This window comes from Ranitomeya imitator, chromosome 9 (genome assembly GCF_032444005.1).
Source record: "Ranitomeya imitator isolate aRanImi1 chromosome 9, aRanImi1.pri, whole genome shotgun sequence".
Classification (NCBI taxonomy): domain Eukaryota; kingdom Metazoa; phylum Chordata; class Amphibia; order Anura; family Dendrobatidae; genus Ranitomeya; species Ranitomeya imitator.
Genome location: NC_091290.1, coordinates 4,513,170 through 4,538,476, shown reverse-complemented (window position 1 = coordinate 4,538,476; position 25,307 = coordinate 4,513,170). Strand labels below are relative to the sequence as shown.

Below are 25,307 nucleotides of genomic sequence, written 5' to 3'. Positions count from 1 at the left end.
GTATCTAATCCTTCATGTGTGGTACCGTGTGCTGAGCTGTGTATCTAATCCATCATGTGTGGTACCGTGTGCTGAGCTGTGTATCTAATCCATCATGTGTGGCACCGTGTGCTGAGCCGTGTATCTAATCCTTCATGTGTGGTACCGTGTGCTGAGCTGTGTATCCAATCCATCATGTGTGGTACTGTGTGCTGAGCCGTGTATCTAATCCTTCATGTGTGGTACCGTGTGCTGAGCTGTGTATCTAATCCATCATGTGTGGTACCGTGGGGTGAGCTGTGTATCTAATCCATCATGTATGGTACCGTGTGCTGAGCTGTGTATCTAATCCATCATGTGTGGTACCGTGTGCTGAGCTGTGTATCTAATCCATCATGTGTGGTACCGTGTGCTGAGCCGCGTATCTAATCCATCATGTTTGGTACCGTGTGCTGAGCCGCGTATCTAATCCATCATGTGTGGTACCGTGGGGTGAGCTGTGTATCTAATCCATCATGTATGGTACCGTGTGCTGAGCTGTTTATCTAATCCATCATGTGTGGTACCGTGTGCTGAGCCGCGTATCTAATCCATCATGTGTGGTACCGTGTGGTGAGCTGTGTATCTAATCCATCATGTGTGGTACCGTGTGCTGAGCCGCGTATCTAATCCATCATGTGTGGTACTGTGGGGTTACAATCTCACAGCCATTTCCGTGACGCCGCACCATTTCTCGCCGCTGTGTGATCCGTGTGACATTATTTTTGTTCTCACCCATTTGTGTCTGAACTGTTACTTTCCCAGCGACCCCCAACAACGGCCGTCACCAGCAGATGGATCACTGCAGGAACGGCTTCCATTGTCATCATCTGTACCATCCCCATAGACTTACATGGCCCAGTGTGATCCGCAGAGGAGAATCGGATCTCACAGATCACAGACGAGGATCCGTTATCAAATCTGATATGTGCAGCTCAATTATACTCATCAGCCGGTCAGCCGCACTCATCATTAGCAGGTTTTTTATTCTTTTTTTTCTTGGTCTTGTAGCATTATTTCTGTTTATTTCTGTTTTCTTCAAATAGCGTTTTCAGTTTATGAATTTTGAGCAAGATAAAAAAATGCTCCATAATTTTGGCTTTAATCTGTTTTGCAACTTTTTAAATGAAATCTGTCTAGATGAGGAGAGGGAAATCTGTACAAGGTACAATTGATGAATCCACTGAAATAAAACCGCCAAACCCAAGAAATAGACTATAAACATTAAAGAAGAAAAGGCACAAATGTAAACATAAAAATCTACACAAACAAGAACAAAAGCAATAACGAATTGTGTCCTAGGTGTCCGTGAGTTGGGAAAGAAACTAAAGGCAATAAGGATGTGTAAAACCAATAAGAAACAGACAGAGGACTACAACCCCCATCAGAACCTGTTTTATCAGTACTGTTATTTCAAATACTGTGTACATGAGTTACCCAACTCCGATACCTGCATGTTACTGTTATCCCTGAATCCATTATGTTGAATGATCTCTCCTTCCTAAGGCACAACATTGAGACACTGACACAAAAGGTGAAGGGTCCTATAAATAAACTGCCCAAACATCAAACAATATAACTACTATAAGGCTGTGTGCACACGTTGCTGATTTTTCGTGTTTTTTTCACGATAAAAACGCTATAAAACCGCAAAAAAAAGCATACAATATGCATCCCATCATTTTGAATGAATTCTGCATGTTTTGTGCACATGATGCGTTTTTTCCGCTAAAAAAAGCATTGCGGTAAAAACGCAGCATGTTCATTAATTTTGCGGGTTGTTTTGCGGATTTCCCACTTTAAAATGCATTGGGAAATGTCCAGAAAAAAGCACATCAAAAACGTACCAAAAACGCATCAAAAAAGCGGCACAAACGCGCAAAAAAGGCATGCAGATTTCTTGCAGAAAATTTCAGGTTTTTCTCAGGAATTTTCTGCAAGAAATCCTGAACGTGTACACATAGCCTAATACTGCCCCTTTGTACAAGAATATAACTACAATAATACTGCCCCTATATACAAGAATATAACTACTATAATACTTCTCCTATGTACAAGAATATAACTACTATAATACTGCCCCTATGTACAAGAATATGACTACTATAATACTGCCCCTATGTGCAAGAATATAACTACAATAATACTGCCCCTATATACAAGAATATAACTACTATAATACTTCTCCTATGTACAAGAATATAACTACTATAATACTGCCCCTATGTACAAGAATATGACTACTATAATACTGCCCCTATGTGCAAGAATATAACTACAATAATACTGCCCCTATATACAAGAATATAACTACTATAATACTTCTCCTATGTACAAGAATATAACTACTATAATACTGCCCCTATGTACAAGAATATGACTACTATAATACTGCCCCTATGTGCAAGAATATAACTACTATAATACTGCCCCTATGTACAAGAATATGACTACTATAATACTGCCCCTATGTGCAAGAATATAACTACTATAATACTGCTCCTATGTACAAGAATATAACTACTATAATACTGCTCCTATGTGCAAGAATATAACTACTATAATACTGCTCCTATATACAAGAATATAACTACTATAATACTTCTCCTATGTACAAGAATATAACTACTATAATACTGCCCCCTATGTACAAGAATATAACTACTATAATACTGCCCCTATGTACAAGAATATGACTACTATAATACTGCCCCTATATACAAGAATATGACTACTATAATACTTCTCCTATGTACAAGAATATAACTACTATAATACTGCCCCCTATGTACAAGAATATAACTACTATAATACTGCCCCTATGTACAAGAATATAGCTACTATAATACTGCCCCTATGTACAAGAATATAACTACTATAATACTGCCCCCTATGTACAAGAATATAACTACTATAATACTGCCCCCTATGTACAAGAATATAACTACTATAATACTGCCCCCTATGTACAAGAATATAACTACTATAATACTGCCCCCTATGTACAAGAATATAACTACTATAATACTGCCCCCTATGTACAAGAATATAACTACTATAATACTGCCCCCTATGTACAAGAATATAACTACTATAATACTGCTCCTATGTACAAGAATATAACTACTATAATACTGCTCATATGTACAAGAATATAACTACTATAATACTGCCCCCTATGTACAAGAATATAACTACTATAATACTGCTCCTATGTACAAGAATATAACTATAATACTGCCCCTATGTACAAGAATATAACATGTACATCCAACCTGTATAATAATTTGGAGCGCGGTGTATGATGTCAGGGAGTAGAGTCACTGTCCAGCGCCTGACACTTCAGCAACTCCTAGACATTTTCGATATTCTGGAGACTTTCCTTTCGTGGTTCTTCTTTTTATTCTGTGTATATAGAAATCTCTAATTCACTGTTACGCCATTTCCTTTCCTTTCAGTTTTCTTTCCTTTCCTTTCCCTTTTTCTTTCCTTTCTGTTCCCTTCCTTTTCTTTCTTTTCCCTTTTTCTTTTCCTTTTGCTTTCTTCCATTGTAGCCTTTGTCTTTATGGGGCAGATTTAGTTTTGTTTCTAGGGTCTGTAGTGATATCGCCCACTCCAGGAACACTGGGGGTGGTTGTTCTGACTTTTGTATATAATCAGCCCAGCGCTGAGGCTGAGAGTCTCCATGGAATTAGCAATTAGCTGCCATTACTGGTGATTGGGGTTGCTCTCGGCCTCCACGGCGGGCGTGGAGTGAAGTGGAGTGGTCTCTTGTGTTACGTGCGCTCCTCTTCCCCTCATTAGGGTTGTTTTCCTGCACAGTAACGAGGCACTGCATCCTAACAAGGTGTGAAGTGCAGGTGAACAAGCAGAGGGGCCCCTGGGAGCAGCAGGGATGCTGGGTGGTCTCTGGAGCCATTTATGAGGAGGATCATTAGACGAAAGTTAAACCCCGGGCAGACCAATTAACTGTTCTCCCCTGTAGTGGTTGCGCTCCACACCCCACGCTCCATGCCCCGCAGTCCCCTCCACACACCCCACGCTCCGTGCGCTTCATGCCCGCAGTCCCCTCCGCACGCTCCACGCTCCGTGCCCCGCAGTCCCATCTGCACACCCCACGCTCCGTGCGCCTCATGCCCCGCAGTCCCCTCCACACGCCCCACTCTCCGTGCCCTGCAGTCCCCTCCACACACCCCACGCTCCGTGCGCCTCATGCCCCCAGTCCCCTTCACACGGCGCACGGCCCACGCTCCGTCCGCCTCATGCCCCGCAGTCCCCTCCGCACGCCTCACGCTCCTTGCCCCGCAGGTCCCTCCGCACGCCCCACGCTCCGTGCGCCTCATGCCCCACAGTTCCCTCCACACGCCCCATGCTCCGTGCCACACAGTCCCCTCCACACACCCCACGCTCCGTGCACCTCATGCCCCGCAGTCCCCTCCGCACGCTCCGTGCCCCGCAGTCCCCTCCACACGCCCCATGCTCCGTGCCCCGCAGTCTCATCCGCATGCCCCACACTCCGTGCCTTGCAAGTCCCACGCTCCGTGCCCGTCATTCCCCTCCGCATGCCCCACGCTCTGCAGTCCCCTCCGCACGCCTCATGTCCCGCAGTCCCCTCCACACGCCGTAAGCCCGTGCCCCGCAGTCCCCTCCACATGCCCCACGCTCCGTGCCCCACAGTCCCCTCCGCACGCCCCACGCTCCGTGCCCCGCAGGTCCCATGCTCCGTGCCCCACAGTCCCCTCCCCACGCTCCGTGCCCTGCAGGTCCCACGTTCCTTGCCCTGCAGGTCCCACACTCCTTGCCCCACAGTCCCCTCCGCATGCCCCACGCTCCGCAGTCTCCTCCGCACACGCCTCATGCCCCGCAGTCCCCTCCACATTCCGTAAGCCCCGTGCCCCACAGTCCTCTCTGCATGCCCCATACTCCGTGCCCCACAGTCCCCTTCGCACGCCCCACGCTCCGTGCCCCGCAGGTCCCATGCTCCGTGCCCCACAGTCCCCTCCGCACGCCCCACGCTCTGTGCCCTGCAGGTCCCACGCTCCTTGCCCCACAGTCCCCTCCGCATGCCCCACGCTCTGCAGTCCCCTCCGCACGCCTCATGCCCCGTGCCTCGCAGTCCCCTCTGCATGCCCCACGCTTTGTGCCCCACAGTCCCCTCCGCATGCCCCACGCTCCGTGCCCTGCAGGTCCTACGCTCCTTGCCCTGCAGGTCCCACGCTCCTTGCCCCACAGTCCCCTCCGCATGCCCCACGCTCCGTGCCCCACAGTCCCCTCCGCATGCCCCACGCTCGGTGCCCCGCAGGTCCCATGCTCCGTGCCCCACAGTCCCCTCCGCACGCCCCACGCTCCGTGCCCTGCAGGTCCTACGCTCCTTGCCCTTCAGGTCCCACGCTCCTTGCCTCACAGTCCCCTCCGCATGCCCCACGCTTTGCAGTCCCCTCCGCACGCCTCATGCCCTGCAGTCCCCTCCACACGTCGTAAGCCCCGTGCCCCGCAGTCCCCTCCGCACGCCCCACGCTCCGTGGCCCGCAGGTCCCATGCTTCGTGCCCCACAGTCCCCTCCGCACGCCCCACGCTCCGTGCCCTGCAGGTCCCACGCTCCTTGCCTTGCAGGTCCCATGCTCCTTGCCCCACAGTCCCCTCCGCACGCCTCATGCCCCGCAGTCCCCTCCACACGCCGTAAGCCCCGTGCCCCACAGTCCCCTCCGCATGCCCCACGCTCCGTGCCCCACAGTCCCCTCCGCACGCCCCACGCTCTGTGCCCCGCAGGTCCCATGCTCCGTGCCCCACAGTCCCCTCCGCACGCCCCACACTCCGTGCCCTGCAGGTCCCACGCTCCTTGCCCTGCAGGTCCCACGCTCCTTGCCCCACAGTCCCCTCCACATGCCCCACGCTCTGCAGTCCCCTCCGCACGCCTCATGCCCCGCAGTCCCCTCCACACGCCGTAAGCCCCGTGCCCCGCAGTCCTCTCTGCATGCCCCATGCTCCATGCCCCGCAGTCCTCTCCGCACGCCCCACGCTCCGTGGCCCGCAGGTCCCATGCTCTATGCCCCGCAGTTCCCTCCGCACGCTCCGTGCCCTGCAGGTCCCATTATCCGTGCCCCGCATGCCCCACACTCCATGCCCCGCAGTCCCTCCGCACGCCCCACGCTCCGTGGCCCGCAGGTCCCATTCTCCGTGCCCCACAGTCCCCTCCGTGTGCCCCACGCTCTGCAGTCTCCACGCTCCGCAGTCCCCACGCTCTGTGTCCTCTGCGCTCCCCACGTATGGTTTTGGGGTGAGATCCTGCTGATCCCCTTAACCCTCAGTTGGAGCAGACGTCTGGACGCCTCTGTCACCTGCGCTCTTCTTATGGGGACTCGGAATCTCTTGTATCCTGTCTGATTAATACCAGAGTCTCCTGTCACTGACTCGATACATTTCCTCTGCACTTCACAAATATTGTCCCTAATCACAGCAGGAGGTTCTTCCCTTTGTTACATGGTTGTCTATGGGACATGTGCATATCCACAACCTGCTGCTCTAGGGTTAATAGTTTGCTGTGAATGTGGAGTGTCCTCTCTCCAAGGAGGCAGTCAGCAGGCTGGAAACCATCAGACACTTTCTGTTCATTTCCTTTTTTAATGAAGTTCACATCTCTGCTTGCTGTCAGCAGATGATGTAACTTTGTTATGCGCCATTTTCTCTCTGTTCGGATCTCCGCTTGCTGTCAGCAGATGATGTAACTTTGTTATGCGCCATTTTCTCTATGTTCGGATCTCCGCTTGCTGTCAGCAGATGATGTAACTTTGTTATGCGCCATTTTCTCTATGTTCGGATCTCCGCTTGCTGTCGGCAGATGATGTTACTTTGTTATGCGCCATTTTCTCTATGTTCGGATCTCCGCTTGTTGTCAGCAGATGATGTAACTTTGTTATGCGCCATTTTCTCTATGTTCGGATCTCCGCTTGCTGTCAGCAGATGATGTTACTTTGTTATGCGCCATTTTCTCTATGTTCGGATCTCCGCTTGCTGTCAGCAGATGATGTTACTTTGTTATGCGCCATTTTCTCTATGTTCGGATCTCCGCTTGCTGTCAGCAGATGATGTTACTTTGTTATGCGCCATTTTCTCTATGTTCGGATCTCCGCTTGCTGTCAGCAGATGATGTTACTTTGTTATGCGCCATTTTCTCTATGTTCGGATCTCCGCTTGCTGTCGGCAGATGATGTTACTTTGTTATGCGCCATTTTCTCTATGTTCGGATCTCTGCTTGCTGTCGGCAGATGATGTTACTTTGTTATGCGCCATTTTCTCTATGTTCGGATCTCTGCTTGCTGTCGGCAGATGATGTTACTTTGTTATGCGCCATTTTCTCTATGTTCGGATCTCCGCTTGCTGTCAGCAGATGATGTAACTTTGTTATGCGCCATTTTCTCTCTGTTCGGATCTCCGCTTGCTGTCAGCAGATGATGTAACTTTGTTATGCCCCATTTTCTCTATGTTCGGATCTCCGCTTGCTGTCGGCAGATGATGTTACTTTGTTATGCGCCATTTTCTCTATGTTCGGATCTCCGCTTGCTGTCGGCAGATGATGTTACTTTGTTATGCGCCATTTTCTCTATGTTCGGATCTCCGCTTGCTGTCGGCAGATGATGTTACTTTGTTATGCCCCATTTTCTCTATGTTCGGATCTCCGCTTGCTGTCAGCAGATGATGTAACTTTGTTATGCGCCATTTTCTCTATGTTCGGATCTCTGCTTGCTGTCGGCAGATGATGTTACTTTGTTATGCGCCATTTTCTCTATGTTCGGATCTCCGCTTGCTGTCGGCAGATGATGTTACTTTGTTATGCGCCATTTTCTTTATGTTCGGATCTCCGCTTGCTGTCAGCAGATGATGTTACTTTGTTATGCGCCATTTTCTTTATGTTCGGATCTCCGCTTGCTGTCGGCAGATGATGTTACTTTGTTATGCGCCATTTTCTCTATGTTCGGATCTCCGCTTGCTGTCAGCAGATGATGTAACTTTGTTATGCGCCATTTTCTCTATGTTCGGATCTCTGCTTGCTGTCGGCAGATGATGTTACTTTGTTATGCGCCATTTTCTTTATGTTCGGATCTCCGCTTGCTGTCAGCAGATGATGTAACTTTGTTATGCGCCATTTTCTCTATGTTCGGATCTCTGCTTGCTGTCAGCAGATGATGTTACTTTGTTATGCGCCATTTTCTTTATGTTCGGATCTCCGCTTGCTGTCAGCAGATGATGTAACTTTGTTATGCCCCATTTTCTCTATGTTCGGATCTCCGCTTGCTGTCGGCAGATGATGTTACTTTATGCCCCATTTTCTCTATGTTCGGATCTCCGCTTGCTGTCAGCAGATGATGTTACTTTATGCCCCATTTTCTCTATGTTCGGATCTCCGCTTGCTGTCGGCAGATGATGTAACTTTGTTATGCGCCATTTTCTCTATGTTCGGATCTCCGCTTGCTGTCGGCAGATGATGTTACTTTGTTATGCGCCATTTTCTCTATGTTCGGATCTCTGCTTGCTGTCGGCAGATGATGTTACTTTGTTATGCGCCATTTTCTCTATGTTCGGATCTCCGCTTGTTGTCAGCAGATGATGTAACTTTGTTATGCGCCATTTTCTCTATGTTCGGATCTCCGCTTGCTGTCAGCAGATGATGTTACTTTGTTATGCGCCATTTACTCTATGTTCGGATCTCCGCTTGCTGTCGGCAGATGATGTTACTTTGTTATGCACCATTTTCTCCATGTTCACATCTCCGCTTGCTGTCGGCAGATGATGTTACTTTGTTATGCGCCATTTTCTCTCTGTTCGTTTCTCCGCTTGCTGGCAGCAGATGATGTTACTTTGTTATGCGCCATTTTCTCTATGTTCGGATCTCCGCTTGCTGTCAGCAGATGATGTTACTTTGTTATGCGCCATTTTCTCTATGTTCGGATCTCCGCTTGCTGTCGGCAGATGATGTTACTTTGTTATGCGCCCTTTTCTCTCTGTTCGGATCTCCGCTTGCTGGCAGCAGATGATGTTACTTTGTTATGCGCCCTTTTCTCTCTGTTCGGATCTCCGCTTGCTGGCAGCAGATGATGTTACTTTGTTATGCGCCCTTTTCTCTCTGTTCGGATCTCCGCTTGCTGGCAGCAGATGATGTTACTTTGTTATGCGCCATTTTCTCTATGTTCGGATCTCCGCTTGCTGGCAGCAGATGATGTAACTTTGTTATGCGCCCTTTTCTCTCTGTTCGGATCTCCGCTTGCTGGCAGCAGATGATGTTACTTTGTTATGCGCCATTTTCTCTATGTTCGGATCTCCGCTTGCTGTCAGCAGATGATGTTACTTTGTTATGCGCCCTTTTCTCTCTGTTCGGATCTCCGCTTGCTGTCAGCAGATGATGTTACTTTGTTATGCGCCCTTTTCTCTCTGTTCGGATCTCCGCTTGCTGTCAGCAGATGATGTTACTTTGTTATGCGCCCTTTTCTCTCTGTTCGGATCTCCGCTTGCTGTCAGCAGATGATGTTACTTTGTTATGCGCCCTTTTCTCTCTGTTCGGATCTCCGCTTGCTGTCAGCAGATGATGTTACTTTGTTATGCGCCCTTTTCTCTCTGTTCGGATCTCCGCTTGCTGGCAGCAGATGATGTTACTTTGTTATGCCCCATTTTCTCCATGTTCACATCTCCGCTTGCTGTCAGGGGATGATAACGATTTCCCATACTTTGTATTGACATTATCAGAATGTCGCTTCCCGTCGGTGGACGAGGACATGGCGGTTACATCTGACCCTGCACTTCTGTTCCCTGATTATTGTATCAAGTCCAGACTGATACAAGTCACCTGCACCGATACAATGTTACAAACTTTCAGCGCATGAGAGATTTGTGATGCTGAGGTGTTGGCTCGCGGAGAATTTGCTAGACTTGATACATTGTAACAAACCCTCAGGATGGTAGTGTGCAGGTCGGGGTGTGAACTCCTAGGCGCTCAGGTCATTGATCCAGTAGGGCTGAGGCTGTAGTCTCACGGCGTGCCTGGGGTACGAGGGGCACAAAGGTCTGACTGGTGCGGTCTAGTTTTGGGGCCACCAATCACCATCAATGCGTCTGACCGCACAGGCCATCCCACCTCCTCCTGGTCTTCACTGTGCCCTTGAGGGGTTAACGTTGACCCCGTCACAATATAGCGCTGGGACTGATGAACGTCCTTCCCGTCACTTTGAGGCGCAGGCGACAGGTGCACGAGATCCGGCCGATACGTTTCTGCCTTTATATTCATCTTCTGTCGCTAATTAAAACTTTCCGGAGGTAAATGTAATTTCTCTCTAGATTGGCTAATTAAGGCGCGAGATGAAAACTGCGGCAAATCTGGCGGCAGATAAGCGGCACAAGGTGGCAGATTTCATTAGGATTGTATGAAGATCTATCAGCCGCCTCAATGGAGGAAATATTTATTCCAAATCCCGGCTAGAAATTCCCCTTTTATTTAAAGCGCGCGGCGTTATTAGATGATATCTGGTGAGTATGGGAGGGAGGGCGCAGGAATCGTCTCCTCCGGCCCCTCACCCGCAGCTCAGGAACAAGATCGCATTGCCCTGGTTACGGGGGGATTGGGGGCCAATAACTCTGAGGTTGACCTTGACCCTCATAAAAAATAAAAACCATTGTGGGGAAGATTAACAAATGCTGCTCTACATACAGGGCGGAAACAAGAAAGCGAGACAAATTTCTTGCACGCTGTCTGGCAGAACTGGTGCACACTGTCCGGTAGATCTGATGCATCTGGCGCACGCTGTCCGGTAGATCTGGCGCACGCTGTCCAGCAAACATGGTGCACGCTGATGCTGTCCAGTAGACCTGGCACACGCTGTCCGGCAAACATGGTGCACGCTGATGCTGTCCAGTAGATCTGGCGCACGCTGTCTGGCAGACCTGGCACACGCTGTCCGGCAAACATGGTGCACGCTGTCCAGTAGATCTGGCGCACGCTGTCCGGCAGACCTGGCACACGCTGTCCGGCAAACATGGTGCACGCTGTCCAGTAGATCTGGCGCACGCTGTCCGGCAGACCTGGCACACGCTGTCCGGCAAACATGGTGCACGCTGTCCAGTAGACCTGGCACACGCTGTCCGGCAAACATGGTGCACGGTATCCGGCAAACATGGTGCACGCTGTCCGGCAAACATGGTGCACGCTGTCCGGCAAACATGGTGCACGCTGTCCGGCAAACATGGTGCACGCTGTCCAGTAGATCTGGCGCACTCTGTCCGGCAGACCTGGCACACGCTGTCCGGCAAACATGCTGCACGCTGTCCAGTAGACCTGGCACACGCTGTCCGGCAAACATGGTGCACGGTATCCGGCAAACATGGTGCACGCTGTCCGGCAAACATGGTGCACGGTATCCGGCAAACATGGTGCACGCTGTCCAGTAGATCTGGCGCACGCTGTCCGGCAGACCTGGCACACGCTGTCCGGCAAACATGGTGCACGCTGTCCAGTAGATCTGGCGCACGCTGTCCGGCAGACCTGGCACACGCTGTCCGGCAAACATGGTGCACGGTATCCGGCAAACATGGTGCACGCTGTCCGGCAAACATGGTGCATTCTGTCTGGCAGACCTGGGACACAAGCCTCTTATACCTCACACGTCTTTAATAAACCATTTCCTCTTTTCTAGACTTTAGAGTCGGTGGCGACGTTTGATCTCTGGAGCGTTTCGCCGGTGCGTGCGGTCGGCACAAGGCTGCCAGCATCCCCAGACTCCAGAATGGCGGCTCGTTGGCTCCCACCCAGCACTTGCTCCCAGTCACGGGTGTCCCCCAGCTTGGAATCCCTCCATGCCTTGGGGCCCAGTTCTGGGGGATGTGCCGCGGTTTGGCGGACCCCCATGTCCTGTTCACACTTTGTCACCATTCTCCACAATAAGATAACGCGGAGTCTTCTGCGGCTCCGCAGCCTCCAGCACAGGAGGATTCTGGGGGATGACTGCAGGCCAGGGCAGCGCTAGTTAACGCGTCTCTCCCACAGTCGGAGAACAGATTTACTTCTACCATTTAAATACATTAAGTGGAGGGACGGTGAGGACGCGCAGACGGGAGAGCGGCGTTCGGAGCCATTAGCTGTGCCGGCGAGATTTCCAGAAAAGCGACTTTTAAAGCCTTAAGAGGTTTCGCTGTGACCCGTCTCCATGGCTGTGCGGCTACTTAGTTATGGCACGGATCGATGCGCGGCGTTCGCCTTAAGTGCTGTTGTCGGAGGCTTTTAGATGCGGCGGTCACTGATTACTGTAAGAAGTGTCCTCACATCAGGAGCGGTGTCAGCCAGAAGACTCCTCCGAGAGCGGCAGCGAAATGTCAGGAATAGAGAGCCGCCATTAGCGCTCGCCGCGTACAAAACGCACGCTACTGCTCCGTAAGGGTCCTCATGGAAAGTGGTGAGACCCCCGAGCAATCTGCGGCCGACCCCAGAATAAGAACCATAAATGAAACCTCAACCTCTAATGAGAAGCCGTGGCTGGTACAAGGCGGTAATGCTGCCCAGAGCCACGGCCACGCTCCAGGCTCCCGACACCTCGGCGCTTCTGCTCCACACTCAGGATGCAGAGCTGAAATCAGAGACGCTACCGTCCTGGGCTGAACCTTCTGGAAACTGACGCAATGGCATTAATGGGTGCACGTGTCTTTAGGAGTCAATGGGCCCTATAGAGAGCAGCTCATGTTGTGCCCTTCTCCTTCATCCATGGGTCCTAAAGTTACTTAGTCTGTGTATGATATAACATGGGCAGCCTGAATCCTAGCCTGGAGCAGGATTACTGCCCGGTATATTATCCTGTGACGCACTCCGGCAGCTCAGAGGAAACGTACATTGAGGATCCGGCGAGGAGCCATAGGGGAGACATGCTTAGTTCGGCCCAGGTCTCTCTCCAAGTCCACACATGGGAGCCGGGGCACGGAGGGGCCGAGAGAGGAGGAGCTGGGGCGCGAGGAGCTAGGGTGAGAAGAGGCCGGGAGTGGAGGTGCTGGGGCACGGAGGAGCCAGGAGTGGAGGAGTCAGGGAGTGTGTGTGTGTGTGTGGAGGAGCCAGCAGTGGAGGAGCCAGGAGTAGAGGAGCCGGGGCGCGGAGGAACCAAGAGTAGAGGAGCCGGGGCGTGGAGGAGCTGGGGCGCGGAGGAGCCAAGAGTAGAGGAGCCGGGGCATGGAGGAGCCAGGAGCGGAGGAGCCAGGAGTAGAGGAGCCGGGGCACGGAGGAACCAAGAGTAGAGGGGCCGGGGCATGGAGGAGCCAGGAGTGGAGGAGCCAGGAGTAGAGGAGCCGGGGCGTGGAGGAACCAAGAGTAGAGGAGCCGGGGCGTGGAAGAGTGGAGGAGCTGGGGCCCAGAGGAGCCAAGAGTAGAGGAGCCGGGGCGTGGAGGAACCAAGAGTAGAGGAGCCGGGGCGTGGAGGAGCTGGGGCGCGGAGGAGCCAAGAGTAGAGGAGCCGGGGCATGGAGGAGCCAGGAGCGGAGGAGCCAGGAGTAGAGGAGCCGGGGCACGGAGGAACCAAGAGTAGAGGGGCCGGGGCATGGAGGAGCCAGGAGTGGAGGAGCCAGGAGTAGAGGAGCCGGGGCGTGGAGGAACCAAGAGTAGAGGAGCCGGGGCGTGGAAGAGTGGAGGAGCTGGGGCCCAGAGGAGCCAAGAGTAGAGGAGCCGGGGCGCGGAGGAACCAAGAGTAGAGGAGCCGGGGCGTGGAGGAGCTGGGGCGCGGAGGAGCCAAGAGTAGAGGAGCCAGGAGCGGAGGAGCCAGGAGTAGAGGAGCCGGGGCACGGAGGAACCAAGAGTAGAGGGGCCGGGGCATGGAGGAGCCAGGAGTGGAGGAGCCAGGAGTAGAGGAGCCGGGGCGTGGAGGAACCAAGAGTAGAGGAGCCGGGGCGCGGAGAAACCAAGAGTAGAGGAGCCGGGGCGTGGAAGAGTGGAGGAGCTGGGGCCCAGAGGAGCCAAGAGTAGAGGAGCCGGGGCGTGGAGGAACCAAGAGTAGAGGAGCCGGGGCGCGGAGAAACCAAGAGTAGAGGAGCCGGGGCGTGGAAGAGTGGAGGAGCTGGGGCCCAGAGGAGCCAAGAGTAGAGGAGCCGGGGCATGGAGGAGCCAGGAGTGGAGGAGCCAGGAGTAGAGGAGCCGGGGCCCAGAGGAGCCAAGAGTAGAGGAGCCGGAGCGTGGAGGAACCAAGAGTAGAGGAGCCGGGGCATGGAGGAACCAAGAGTAGAGGAGCCAGGGCGCGGAGAAACCAAGAGGAGCCGGGGCGTGGAAGAGTGGAGGAGCTGGGGCCCAGAGGAGCTGGGGCCCAGAGGAGCCAAGAGTAGAGGAGCCGGGGCATGGAGGAGCCAGGAGTAGAGGAGCCGGGGCGCGGAGGAACCAAGAGTAGAAGAGCCGGGGCGCGGAGGAACCAAGAGTAGAGGGGCCGGGGCGTGGAGGAGCTGGGGCGCGGAGGAGCCAAGAGTAGAGGAGCCGGGGCATGGAGGAGCCAGGAGCGGAGGAGCCAGGAGTAGAGGAGCCGGGGCACGGAGGAACCAAGAGTAGAGGGGCCGGGGCATGGAGGAGCCAGGAGTGGAGGAGCCAGGAGTAGAGGAGCCGGGGCGTGGAGGAACCAAGAGTAGAGGAGCCGGAGCGTGGAGGAACCAAGAGTAGAGGAGCCGGGGCATGGAGGAACCAAGAGTAGAGGAGCCGGGGCGCGGAGAAACCAAGAGTAGAGGAGCCGGGGCGTGGAAGAGTGGAGGAGCTGGGGCCCAGAGGAGCCAAGAGTAGAGGAGCCAGGGCATGGAGGAGCCAGGAGTGGAGGAGCCAGGAGTAGAGGAGCCGGGGCGCGGAGGAACCAAGAGTAGAAGAGCCGGGGCGCGGAGGAACCAAGAGTAGAGGGGCCGGGGCATGGAGGAGCCAGGAGTGGAGGAACCAAGAGTAGAGGAGCCGGGGCGTGGAGGAACCAAGAGTAGAGGAGCCGGGGCGTGGAGGAGCCAGGAGTTGGAGGAGCCAGGAGTTGGAGGAGCCAGGAGTGGAGGAGCCAGGAGTAGAGGAGCCGGGGCGCGGAGGAACCAAGAGTAGAGGAGCCGGGGCGCGGAGGAACCAAGAGTAGAGGGGCCGGGGCATGGAGGAGCCAGGAGTGGAGGAACCAACAGTAGAGGAGCCGGGGCATGGAGGAGCCAGGAGTAGAGGAGCCGGGGCGTGGAGGAACCAAGAGTAGAGGAACCAGGGCGTGGAGGAACCAAGAGTAGAGGAGCCGGGGCATGGAGGAGCCAGGAGTAGAGCAGCCGGGACGCTGAGGAGTCGGGGAGTGTGCGTAGGAGGCGGAGTGTGGAGGAGCGGGACGGTGCCAGAGTTATAAGGCCTCTCCTTATGTTCATCAGCCGGATGTCCAATCTGCGTTTTCTGTGACACGCCGGAGTGAGGATAATATACCGGCAGCATTCGTGTAGCGACAAGTTCCATTTAAGATCACGGGCCACTCTGATTTGTGCCCTATGGTCCTCGGTGCCGGCTCTGTCCTGCATATCACAACTCTAAAAGAACGTTTGGACGGCTCCTGAGAAAATGTGAGACCCCCACAGGCTCCAGGAGTGGGGAAACCTCCTGGAAACCAAAGATGAACCCTTTAGTGACCGGGCCAAATTTTTTAACTCTGTCCAGTGTCTCTTTATGTGGTGGTAACTCTGGAGCTTCAATATATCCCGCTGATTTTGAGACTTTTTTTCGTGGCACATTATACTTTATGATGACGGTAAATTTAAGTCGATATTTTGTGTTTATTTATAAAACATATCAGAAATTTGAGAAAAATGTTGAAGAATTATCAATTTTAGACTTTGTGAATGCTTCTCCCTTTAATCCAGAGTCACCACAGAAACCCTTAATAGATCACACTTCCCTCATGTCGGCTTACGTCAGCGCCATTTGTAAAATCTTATTTTATTTTGTTCGCCTTTGAGGAGGTTTAATAATGTAGCAGGAATTTTTCATTTTTTAAAGGAAATGTACAAAACTTTTTTTTTTTTCGGGGACCTATCCAGGTGTGAAGTGACTTTGGGGGTCCTATATGTTGGAAAACCCTCAAAACTGACACCATTATAAAAACTGCGCCCCTCACATATGGGAAACTGCAGTCAGGCAGATTATTAACCCTTCAGGTGATTTTCAGGAATTAATGTAAAGTGAGCGGAATGGTAAAGTGTATGATCACTAAATGTCGGTGACTTCTGCTCCGGCCGCTATTTGGCCGGGAATTGCTGGCAAACATCACGACCCCACAATCATGATCTCTGGGGGCCGATGGGGATAAATAGGAAGCCCCCACACTGTTAACCATTTATGTGATGGAGTCACTGTTGACAGCAGCATCTAAGGGGTTAAACAGATGTGGACGGGGCCAGCACTGATCGTGGCTGATTGAGGAATGGCTGCTCATGCCTGATCCCCACCACCCCTATAGATTGCTCATGGCTGCCTCCGATACCTGTATTGTACGACGCACTCATGAGGTTCGGATCAGTCGGTCCCTGTGGATATTGCTCCTTTCTTCCTATATACTGTGTGTATATATATATATATATATATATATATATATATATATATATATATATATATATCTATATCCCCTGGAGATCCCCCTTAACACCTGAACCCTTGCTTATAGGGCTTCTCTACTATTAGTGGGTGCTGAGTTCAGCTCTTGTGTTTCCTGTTACAAGGAATGATATTAGGACAGACAAGAGGGGCCCCTGCAGCTGCAGATGTGGCCACTGTCACGATTCACACCGTGACTGTCACCCCTACGTCACAGATCGGGGTGACTTTAGGCCAACAGACGGCTATCACATGTGCAGGGGGCTTATCTTAGTTATCCCTCCACTGCTACAATGTGATGAAAACACACACAAGGCTATTGGCCTATCAGTTTACAGAAGGGGCTTATTTTAGTTATCCCACTGCTCTTCAATATACCACGAACTGCAGGGATTTATGTATATCCCGCTTTACAGTTCCGCTTGAACTTACAGCTCTCTGGCGCCCCCCTTACCCTCAGGTCAGTCAGGGTACTGCACCTAGGGTAATTAGTCGCCAGAAAGGCTGCCTGCTATGTACTGGCTATTGGGCACGCTGCAGCGAGGCGATATAACTACTCCCACTCAGGCAGGAACAATAATTATCAATCCCGCCATCACTACAACGACTCCCAAATACCCAGAACAAGGTATGCTGCCACCAGCTTTGATTAACGGGTCCGAAGCTAGCCCAAAACAGTAGCGTTATTCCCTTCAGAAGGCTTAGGGTACATTTTAGAGCAGGAAGAACGAAACTAGTAATTTAAATATTTTACTCCGAAAGATTAAGGCAGTGTTTATAAAAAGGTATATAAAGATGTTACAATATGAGACAATTGAAAATATGTACAAAGTAATTATAAAATAACAGGGGTTAAATGAGAAATTAACACTTACATGTGTTCAGGTCATTTCAGGCAAAACCATGCTGGCAGGCAGAGCCCAGATGTCCCAGTGCATAGTACAGCTCCTCAGGCAAGACTCAAGGCTGGGTTAAGTGTAAAGACTTATAAACTGCAGCCTCGTAACATCACTAAAGGGGTTGAGTTAACATCACCCTCACCTCTCCTAAGCTGTACAGTTTTCTCCAACAATTCTTATAATTCTTGTATTTTCGCTCCCGAACATGTCAGAATCATAACACACCCCTCATTCATCTTCTTTTACAATTGGCTTTCTATTGGTACCAAATTCGGGCTAGTTGGGACACACAGTTCCGGAGAAATCTGTACTTTGTACCTGATGGGATTAGAAGCTCGCACTTACAGTGGCTGACAGATCCGCCGATGGAGATTCTCAACATGGACTTATTATTTTCCTAGCCCAAATCGGTGACCCAATATCTCACTATAATGGAAGAAAGAACCGCATGTCTTGAGAGAGAGAGAGATCAGACCAGTTTTAGCTGGATGGAGATTTGAGCCTACACAAGCGCCATAAAAATTCTGGGGGTGGGAGGGAATGAGTAAGTTGCTCCGAACCTGGAATTTGCAGCTAGAAGCAATAAAACCTCTTCTACACACACAGAGAAGGGGTTTTTTTTAGCCCACATCATGGGTGCTACAGGTAAAGCTACAAAATCATATTACATTTCATACATTATCGTGACAGCCACTATGGGGCCCTGGTCATATATGTTTCATGGCGCCATCTTCACGTGTCTGCTCTCCTCTCTCCTAGGAGTTCCGATGCTGTCCGTACAGCCCAAAGGGAAACAGAAAGGCTGCGCTGGCTGCAACCGGAAGATCAAGGACCGCTACCTGCTGAAAGCCCTGGACAAATACTGGCACGAGGACTGTCTGAAATGCGCCTGCTGCGACTGCCGCCTGGGTGAGGTCGGCTCAACGCTCTACACCAAGGCAAATCTGATCCTGTGCCGCAGAGACTACCTGAGGTGAGGGCGGCAGATACTACATGTGTATGTCACAGAGGTGTCGTCACCAGCAGGGGGCGACATCATCGCCATTCACATCAGTCACTGACCACAAGGATCTCACAATCTAATCCCCAATCTCATGTTTACAGTAGTTACAGTAGTTATATAAGGGGGCAGTATTATAGTAGCTATATTCTTGTACATAGGAGCATTATTATAGTAGCTATATTCTTGTACATAGGAGCAGTATTATAGTAGTTATATTCCTGTACATAGGAGCAGTATTATAGCAGTTATATTCTTGTACATAGGAGCAGTATTATAGTAGTTATATTCTTGTACATAGGGACAGTATTATAGTAGTTATATTCTTGTATATAGGAGGCAGTATTATAGTAGTTATATTCTTGTACATAGGGGCAGTATTATAATAGTTATATTCTTGTACATAGGGGCAGTATTATAGTAGTTATATTCTTGTATATAGGGCAGTATTATAGTAGTTATATTCTTGTACATAGGAGCAGTATTATAGTAGTTATATTCTTGTACATAGGAGCAGTATTATAGTAGTTTTATTTTTGTACATAGGGGCAGTATTATAGTAGTTATATTCTTGTACATAGGGGGCAGTATTATAGTAATATTCTTGTACATAGGGACAGTATTATAGTAGTTATATTCTTGCACATAGGAGCAGTATTATAGTAGTTATATTCTTGTACATAGGGGCAGTATTATAGTAGTTATATTCTTGTACATAGGGGCAGTATTATAGTAGTTATATTCTTGTACATAGGGGGCAGTATTATAGTAGTTATATTCTTGTACATAGGAGCAGTATTATAGTAGTTATATTCTTGTACATAGGGGCAGTATTATAGTAGTTATATTCTTGTACATAGAGGCAGTATTCTAGTAGTTATATTCTTGTACATAGGAGCAGTATTATAATAGTTATATTCTTGTACATAGGGGCAGTATTATAGTAGTTATATTCTTGTATATAGGGCAGTATTATAGTAGTTATATTCTTGTACATAGGAGCAGTATTATAGTAGTTATATTCTTGTACATAGGAGCAGTATTATAGTAGTTTTATTTTTGTACATAGGGGCAGTATTATAGTAGTTATATTCTTGTACATAGGGGGCAGTATTATAGTAATATTCTTGTACATAGGGACAGTATTATAGTAGTTATATTCTTGCACATAGGAGCAGTATTATAGTAGTTATATTCTTGTACATAGGGGCAGTATTATAGTAGTTATATTCTTGTACATAGGGGCAGTATTATAGTAGTTATATTCTTGTACATAGGGGGCAGTATTATAGTAGTTATATTCTTGTACATAGGAGCAGTATTATAGTAGTTATATTCTTGTACATAGGGGCAGTATTATAGTAGTTATATTCTTGTACATAGAGGCAGTATTATAGTAGTTATATTCTTGTACATAGGAGCAGTATTATAGTAGTTATATTCTTGTACATAGGGGCAGTATTATAGTAGTTATATTCTTGTACATAGAGGCAGTATTATAGTAGTTATATTCTTGTACATAGGGGGCAGTATTATAGTAGTTATATTCTTGTACATAGGAGCAGTATTATAGTAGTTATATTCTTGTACATAGGAGCAGTATTATAGTAGTTATATTCTTGTACATAGGAGCAGTATTATAGTAGTTATATTCTTGTACATAGGAGCAGTATTATAGTAGTTATATTCTTGTACATAGGGGCAGTATTATAGTAGTTATATTCTTGTACATAGGGGGCAGTATTATAGTAGTTATATTCTTGTACATAGGAGCAGTATTATAGTAGTTATATTCTTGTACATAGGGGGCAGTATTATAGTAGTTATATTCTTGTACATAGAGGCAGTATTATAGTAGTTATATTCTTGTACATAGGGGGCAGTATTATAGTAGTTATATTCTTGTACATAGGAGCAGTATTATAGTAGTTATATTCTTGTACATAGAGGCAGTATTATAGTAGTTATATTCTTGTACATAGGGGGCAGTATTATAGTAGATATATTCTTGTACATAGGAGCAGTATTATAGTAGTTATATTCTTGTACATAGAGGCAGTATTATAGTAGTTATATTCTTGTACATAGGGGGCAGTATTATAGTAGTTATATTCTTGTACATAGGAGCAGTATTATAGTAGTTATATTCCTGTACATAGGAGCAGTATTATAGTAGTTATATTCTTGTACATAGGGGCAGTATTATAGTAGTTATATTCTTGTACATAGGGGGCAGTATTATAGTAGTTATATTCTTGTACATAGGAGCAGTATTATACACCTCTTTTCATGATTTCCCTTATTCACACCAATGTTGTGTTTTATGACCATAGTTTTTTTTTATCAATTGTGCTTTATATTTTCTTTTCAATATTCACAATTTCACTTTGGCATCTTTACAATTTTGTGGTCTGTAGCTTTTCATTGTTTTCGCTCTTTTTTCTCTTTTTCTGTTATAGTAGTGACACTTTGGATTAATATAGGCAAGACATTTTTTATTAGGAGATGGGCACGATTCCCTTAGTGTTTTGCAGCTTTAAGGGTAAAGGGAACAGTTCTATAAATGTAGCCATTTTCTTTACAAATAGTGCGGTGTGGGGTCTTTTGTGTCCGGTAATCTGGAAAGTGGCCGTTGCTATTGTGCAATTTTATGAATAATTCATCACAGACGATGCCACATGTAGCGAAGATTAGAGACCTGAACAGCCCCTCGTTATCCCACTCGCTCCATGCAATTCAACATCCAGCACTACTACCCCCAACACTGCAGGACTTTATCAATGCGAGAACAGATGTGGTAGACGTCTCCTGCAGTCCTATGTAATAATAATAATAATAATCTTTATTTTTATATAGCGCTAACATATTCCGCAGCGCTTTACATTTTGCACACATTATCATCACTGTCCCCGATTGGGGCTCACAATCTAAATTCCCTATCAGTATGTCTTTGGAACATGGGAGGAAACCGGAGAACCCGGAGGAAACCCACGCAAACACGGAGAGAACATACAAACTCTTTGCAGATGTTGTCCTGGGTGGGATTCGAACCCAGGACCCCAGTGCTGCAAGGCTAGAGTGCTAACCACTAAGCCACCGTGCTTATGTAACAACATAAGTAACACAGTAATAACTCTGAGTACAGATAATGTAGTAGGCGTTTCCTGCAGTCCTATGTAAAAGCGAGAATATTGTATTAGTTCCTATCTTTAAATAATAATCTTTATTTTTATATAGCGCTAACATATTCCGCAGCGCTTTACAGTTTGCACACATTATCATCACTGTCCCCGTTGGGGCTCACAATCTAAATCCTATCAAGTGTAGATGATCACAGCGAGGCGACCGGTTACATCCCGGCAGTGAGACGTGAGGGTCGTGGTACAATTCATTGTTTCCTTATTGTTACATTTGATCATTTTATTTACAGTAAAACTAATAAAAAAAGTAAATAAAAAAAATCCCAATATAAAAATATACAGTAGAATAAAAATAAAAGGAAACTTCCACAAGGTAATTGCAGATTGGCAAAAGGGCGCTGTGATGTCACTGATGATAATCACCGGGGTTATTATATACTATATGGTGGCCCGATTCTAACGCATCGGGTATTCTAGAATATGCATGTCCACGTAGTATATTGCCCAGCCACGTAGTATATTGCCCAGCCACGTAGTATATTGCCCAGCCACGTAGTATATTGCCCAGCCACGTAGTATATTGCCCAGCCACGTAGTATATTGCCCAGTCACGTAGTATATTGCCCAGCCACGTAGTATATTGCCCAGCGACGTAGTATATTGCCCAGCCACGTAGTATATTGCCCAGCCACGTAGTATATTGCCCAGCCACATAGTATATTGCCCAGCCACGTAGTATATTGCCCAGCGACGTAGTATATTGCACAGCCCACGTAGTATGTTGCCCAGCCACGTAGTATATTGCCCAGCCACGTAGTGTATTGCCCAGCCACGTAGTGTATTGCCCAGCCACGTAGTGTATTGCCCAGCCACGTAGTGTATTGCCCAGCCACGTAGTATATTGCCCAGCCACGTAGTATATTGCACACTCCTCGTAGTATATTGCCCAGCCACATAGTATATTGCACACTCCTCGTAGTATATTGCCCAGCCACGTAGTATATTGCCCAGCCACGTAGTATATTGCCCAGCCACGTAGTATATTGCCCAGCCACGTAGTATATTGCCCAGCCACGTAGTATATTGCACACTCCTCGTAGTATATTGCCCAGTCACGTAGTATATTGCCCAGTCACGTAGTATATTGCCCAGCTATGTAGTATATTGCCCAGCCACGTAGTATATTGTCCAGCCACGTAGTATATTGCCCAGCCACGTAGTATATTGCCCAGCCACGTAGTATATTGCCCAGCCACGTAGTATATAGCCCAGCCACGTAGTATATCGCCCAGTCACGTAGTACATTGCCCAGCCACGTAGTATATTGCCCAGCCACGTAGTATATTGCCCAGCCACGTAGTATATAGCCCAGCCACGTAGTATATCGCCCAGTCACGTAGTACATTGCCCAGCCACGTAGTATATTGCCCAGTGACTTAGTACATTGCCCAGCCACGTAGTATATCGCCCAGCCACGTAGTATATCGCCCAGCCACGTAGTATATCGCCCAGCGACGTAGTATATCGCCCAGTGACGTAGTATATTGCCCAGTGACGTAGTACATTGCCCAGCCACGTAGTACATTGCCCAGCCACGTAGTATATTGCCCAGCCACGTAGTATATCGCCCAGCCACGTAGTATATCGCCCAGTCACGTAGTATATCGCCCAGCGACGTAGTACATTGCCCAGCCACGTAGTATATCGCCCAGCCACGTAGTATATCGCCCAGCCACGTAGTATATTGCCCAGCCACGTAGTATATTGCCCAGCCACGTAGTATATCGCCCAGTCACGTAGTATATCGCCCAGCGACGTAGTACATTGCCCAGCCACGTAGTATATCGCCCAGCCACGTAGTATATCGCCCAGCCACGTAGTATATCGCCCAGCCACGTAGTATATTGCCCAGCCACGTAGTATATTGCCCAGCCACGTAGTATATTGCCCAGCCACGTAGTATATTGCCCAGCCACGTAGTATATTGCCCAGTCACGTAGTATATTGCCCAGCCACGTAGTATATTGCCCAGCGACGTAGTATATTGCCCAGCCACGTAGTATATTGCCCAGCCACGTAGTATATTGCCCAGCCACATAGTATATTGCCCAGCCACGTAGTATATTGCCCAGCGACGTAGTATATTGCACAGCCCACGTAGTATGTTGCCCAGCCACGTAGTATATTGCCCAGCCACGTAGTGTATTGCCCAGCCACGTAGTGTATTGCCCAGCCACGTAGTGTATTGCCCAGCCACGTAGTGTATTGCCCAGCCACGTAGTATATTGCCCAGCCACGTAGTATATTGCACACTCCTCGTAGTATATTGCCCAGCCACATAGTATATTGCACACTCCTCGTAGTATATTGCCCAGCCACGTAGTATATTGCCCAGCCACGTAGTATATTGCCCAGCCACGTAGTATATTGCCCAGCCACGTAGTATATTGCCCAGCCACGTAGTATATTGCACACTCCTCGTAGTATATTGCCCAGTCACGTAGTATATTGCCCAGTCACGTAGTATATTGCCCAGCTATGTAGTATATTGCCCAGCCACGTAGTATATTGTCCAGCCACGTAGTATATTGCCCAGCCACGTAGTATATTGCCCAGCCACGTAGTATATTGCCCAGCCACGTAGTATATAGCCCAGCCACGTAGTATATCGCCCAGTCACGTAGTACATTGCCCAGCCACGTAGTATATTGCCCAGCCACGTAGTATATTGCCCAGCCACGTAGTATATAGCCCAGCCACGTAGTATATCGCCCAGTCACGTAGTACATTGCCCAGCCACGTAGTATATTGCCCAGTGACTTAGTACATTGCCCAGCCACGTAGTATATCGCCCAGCCACGTAGTATATCGCCCAGCCACGTAGTATATCGCCCAGCGACGTAGTATATCGCCCAGTGACGTAGTATATTGCCCAGTGACGTAGTACATTGCCCAGCCACGTAGTACATTGCCCAGCCACGTAGTATATTGCCCAGCCACGTAGTATATCGCCCAGCCACGTAGTATATCACCCAGTCACGTAGTATATCGCCCAGCGACGTAGTACATTGCCCAGCCACGTAGTATATTGCCCAGCCACGTAGTATATCGCCCAGCCACGTAGTATATTGCCCAGCCACGTAGTATATTGCCCAGCCACGTAGTATATCGCCCAGTCACGTAGTATATCGCCCAGCGACGTAGTACATTGCCCAGCCACGTAGTATATCGCCCAGCCACGTAGTATATCGCCCAGCCACGTAGTATATTGCCCAGCCACGTAGTATATTGCCCAGCCACGTAGTATATTGCCCAGCCACGTAGTATATTGCCCAGCCACGTAGTATATTGCCCAGCCACGTAGTATATTGCCCAGCCACGTAGTATATTGCCCAGCCACGTAGTATATCGCCCAGCCACGTAGTATATCGCCCAGCCACGTAGTATATCGCCCAGCCACGTAGTATATCGCCCAGTCACGTAGTATATCGCCCAGTCACGTAGTATATCGCCCAGCCACGTAGTATATCGCCCAGCCACGTAGTATATCGCCCAGCCACGTAGTATATCGCCCAGCCACGTAGTATATCGCCCAGCCACGTAGTATATTGCCCAGCCACGTAGTATATTGCCCAGCCACGTAGTATATTGCCCAGCCACGTAGT

General features: G+C 49.1%; 1 protein-coding gene across 4 annotated transcripts in view; it reads left to right on the top strand.

Moving 5' to 3' along the window:
- LMO1 (LIM domain only 1) overlaps window positions 1–25,307 on the top strand; it is a 119,129-nt gene that overhangs the window by 81,573 nt on the left and 12,249 nt on the right. For 3 of the 4 annotated variants that reach the window (XM_069739895.1, XM_069739896.1, XM_069739897.1), the window contains exon 2: window positions 18,262–18,475. In XM_069739895.1, the coding sequence (XP_069595996.1) occupies window positions 18,262–18,475 (214 nt within the window). Of the gene's footprint in view, window positions 1–842; window positions 998–18,261; window positions 18,476–25,307 lie in introns of those variants that run through there. The other variant, XM_069739899.1, reaches the window with a different exon arrangement.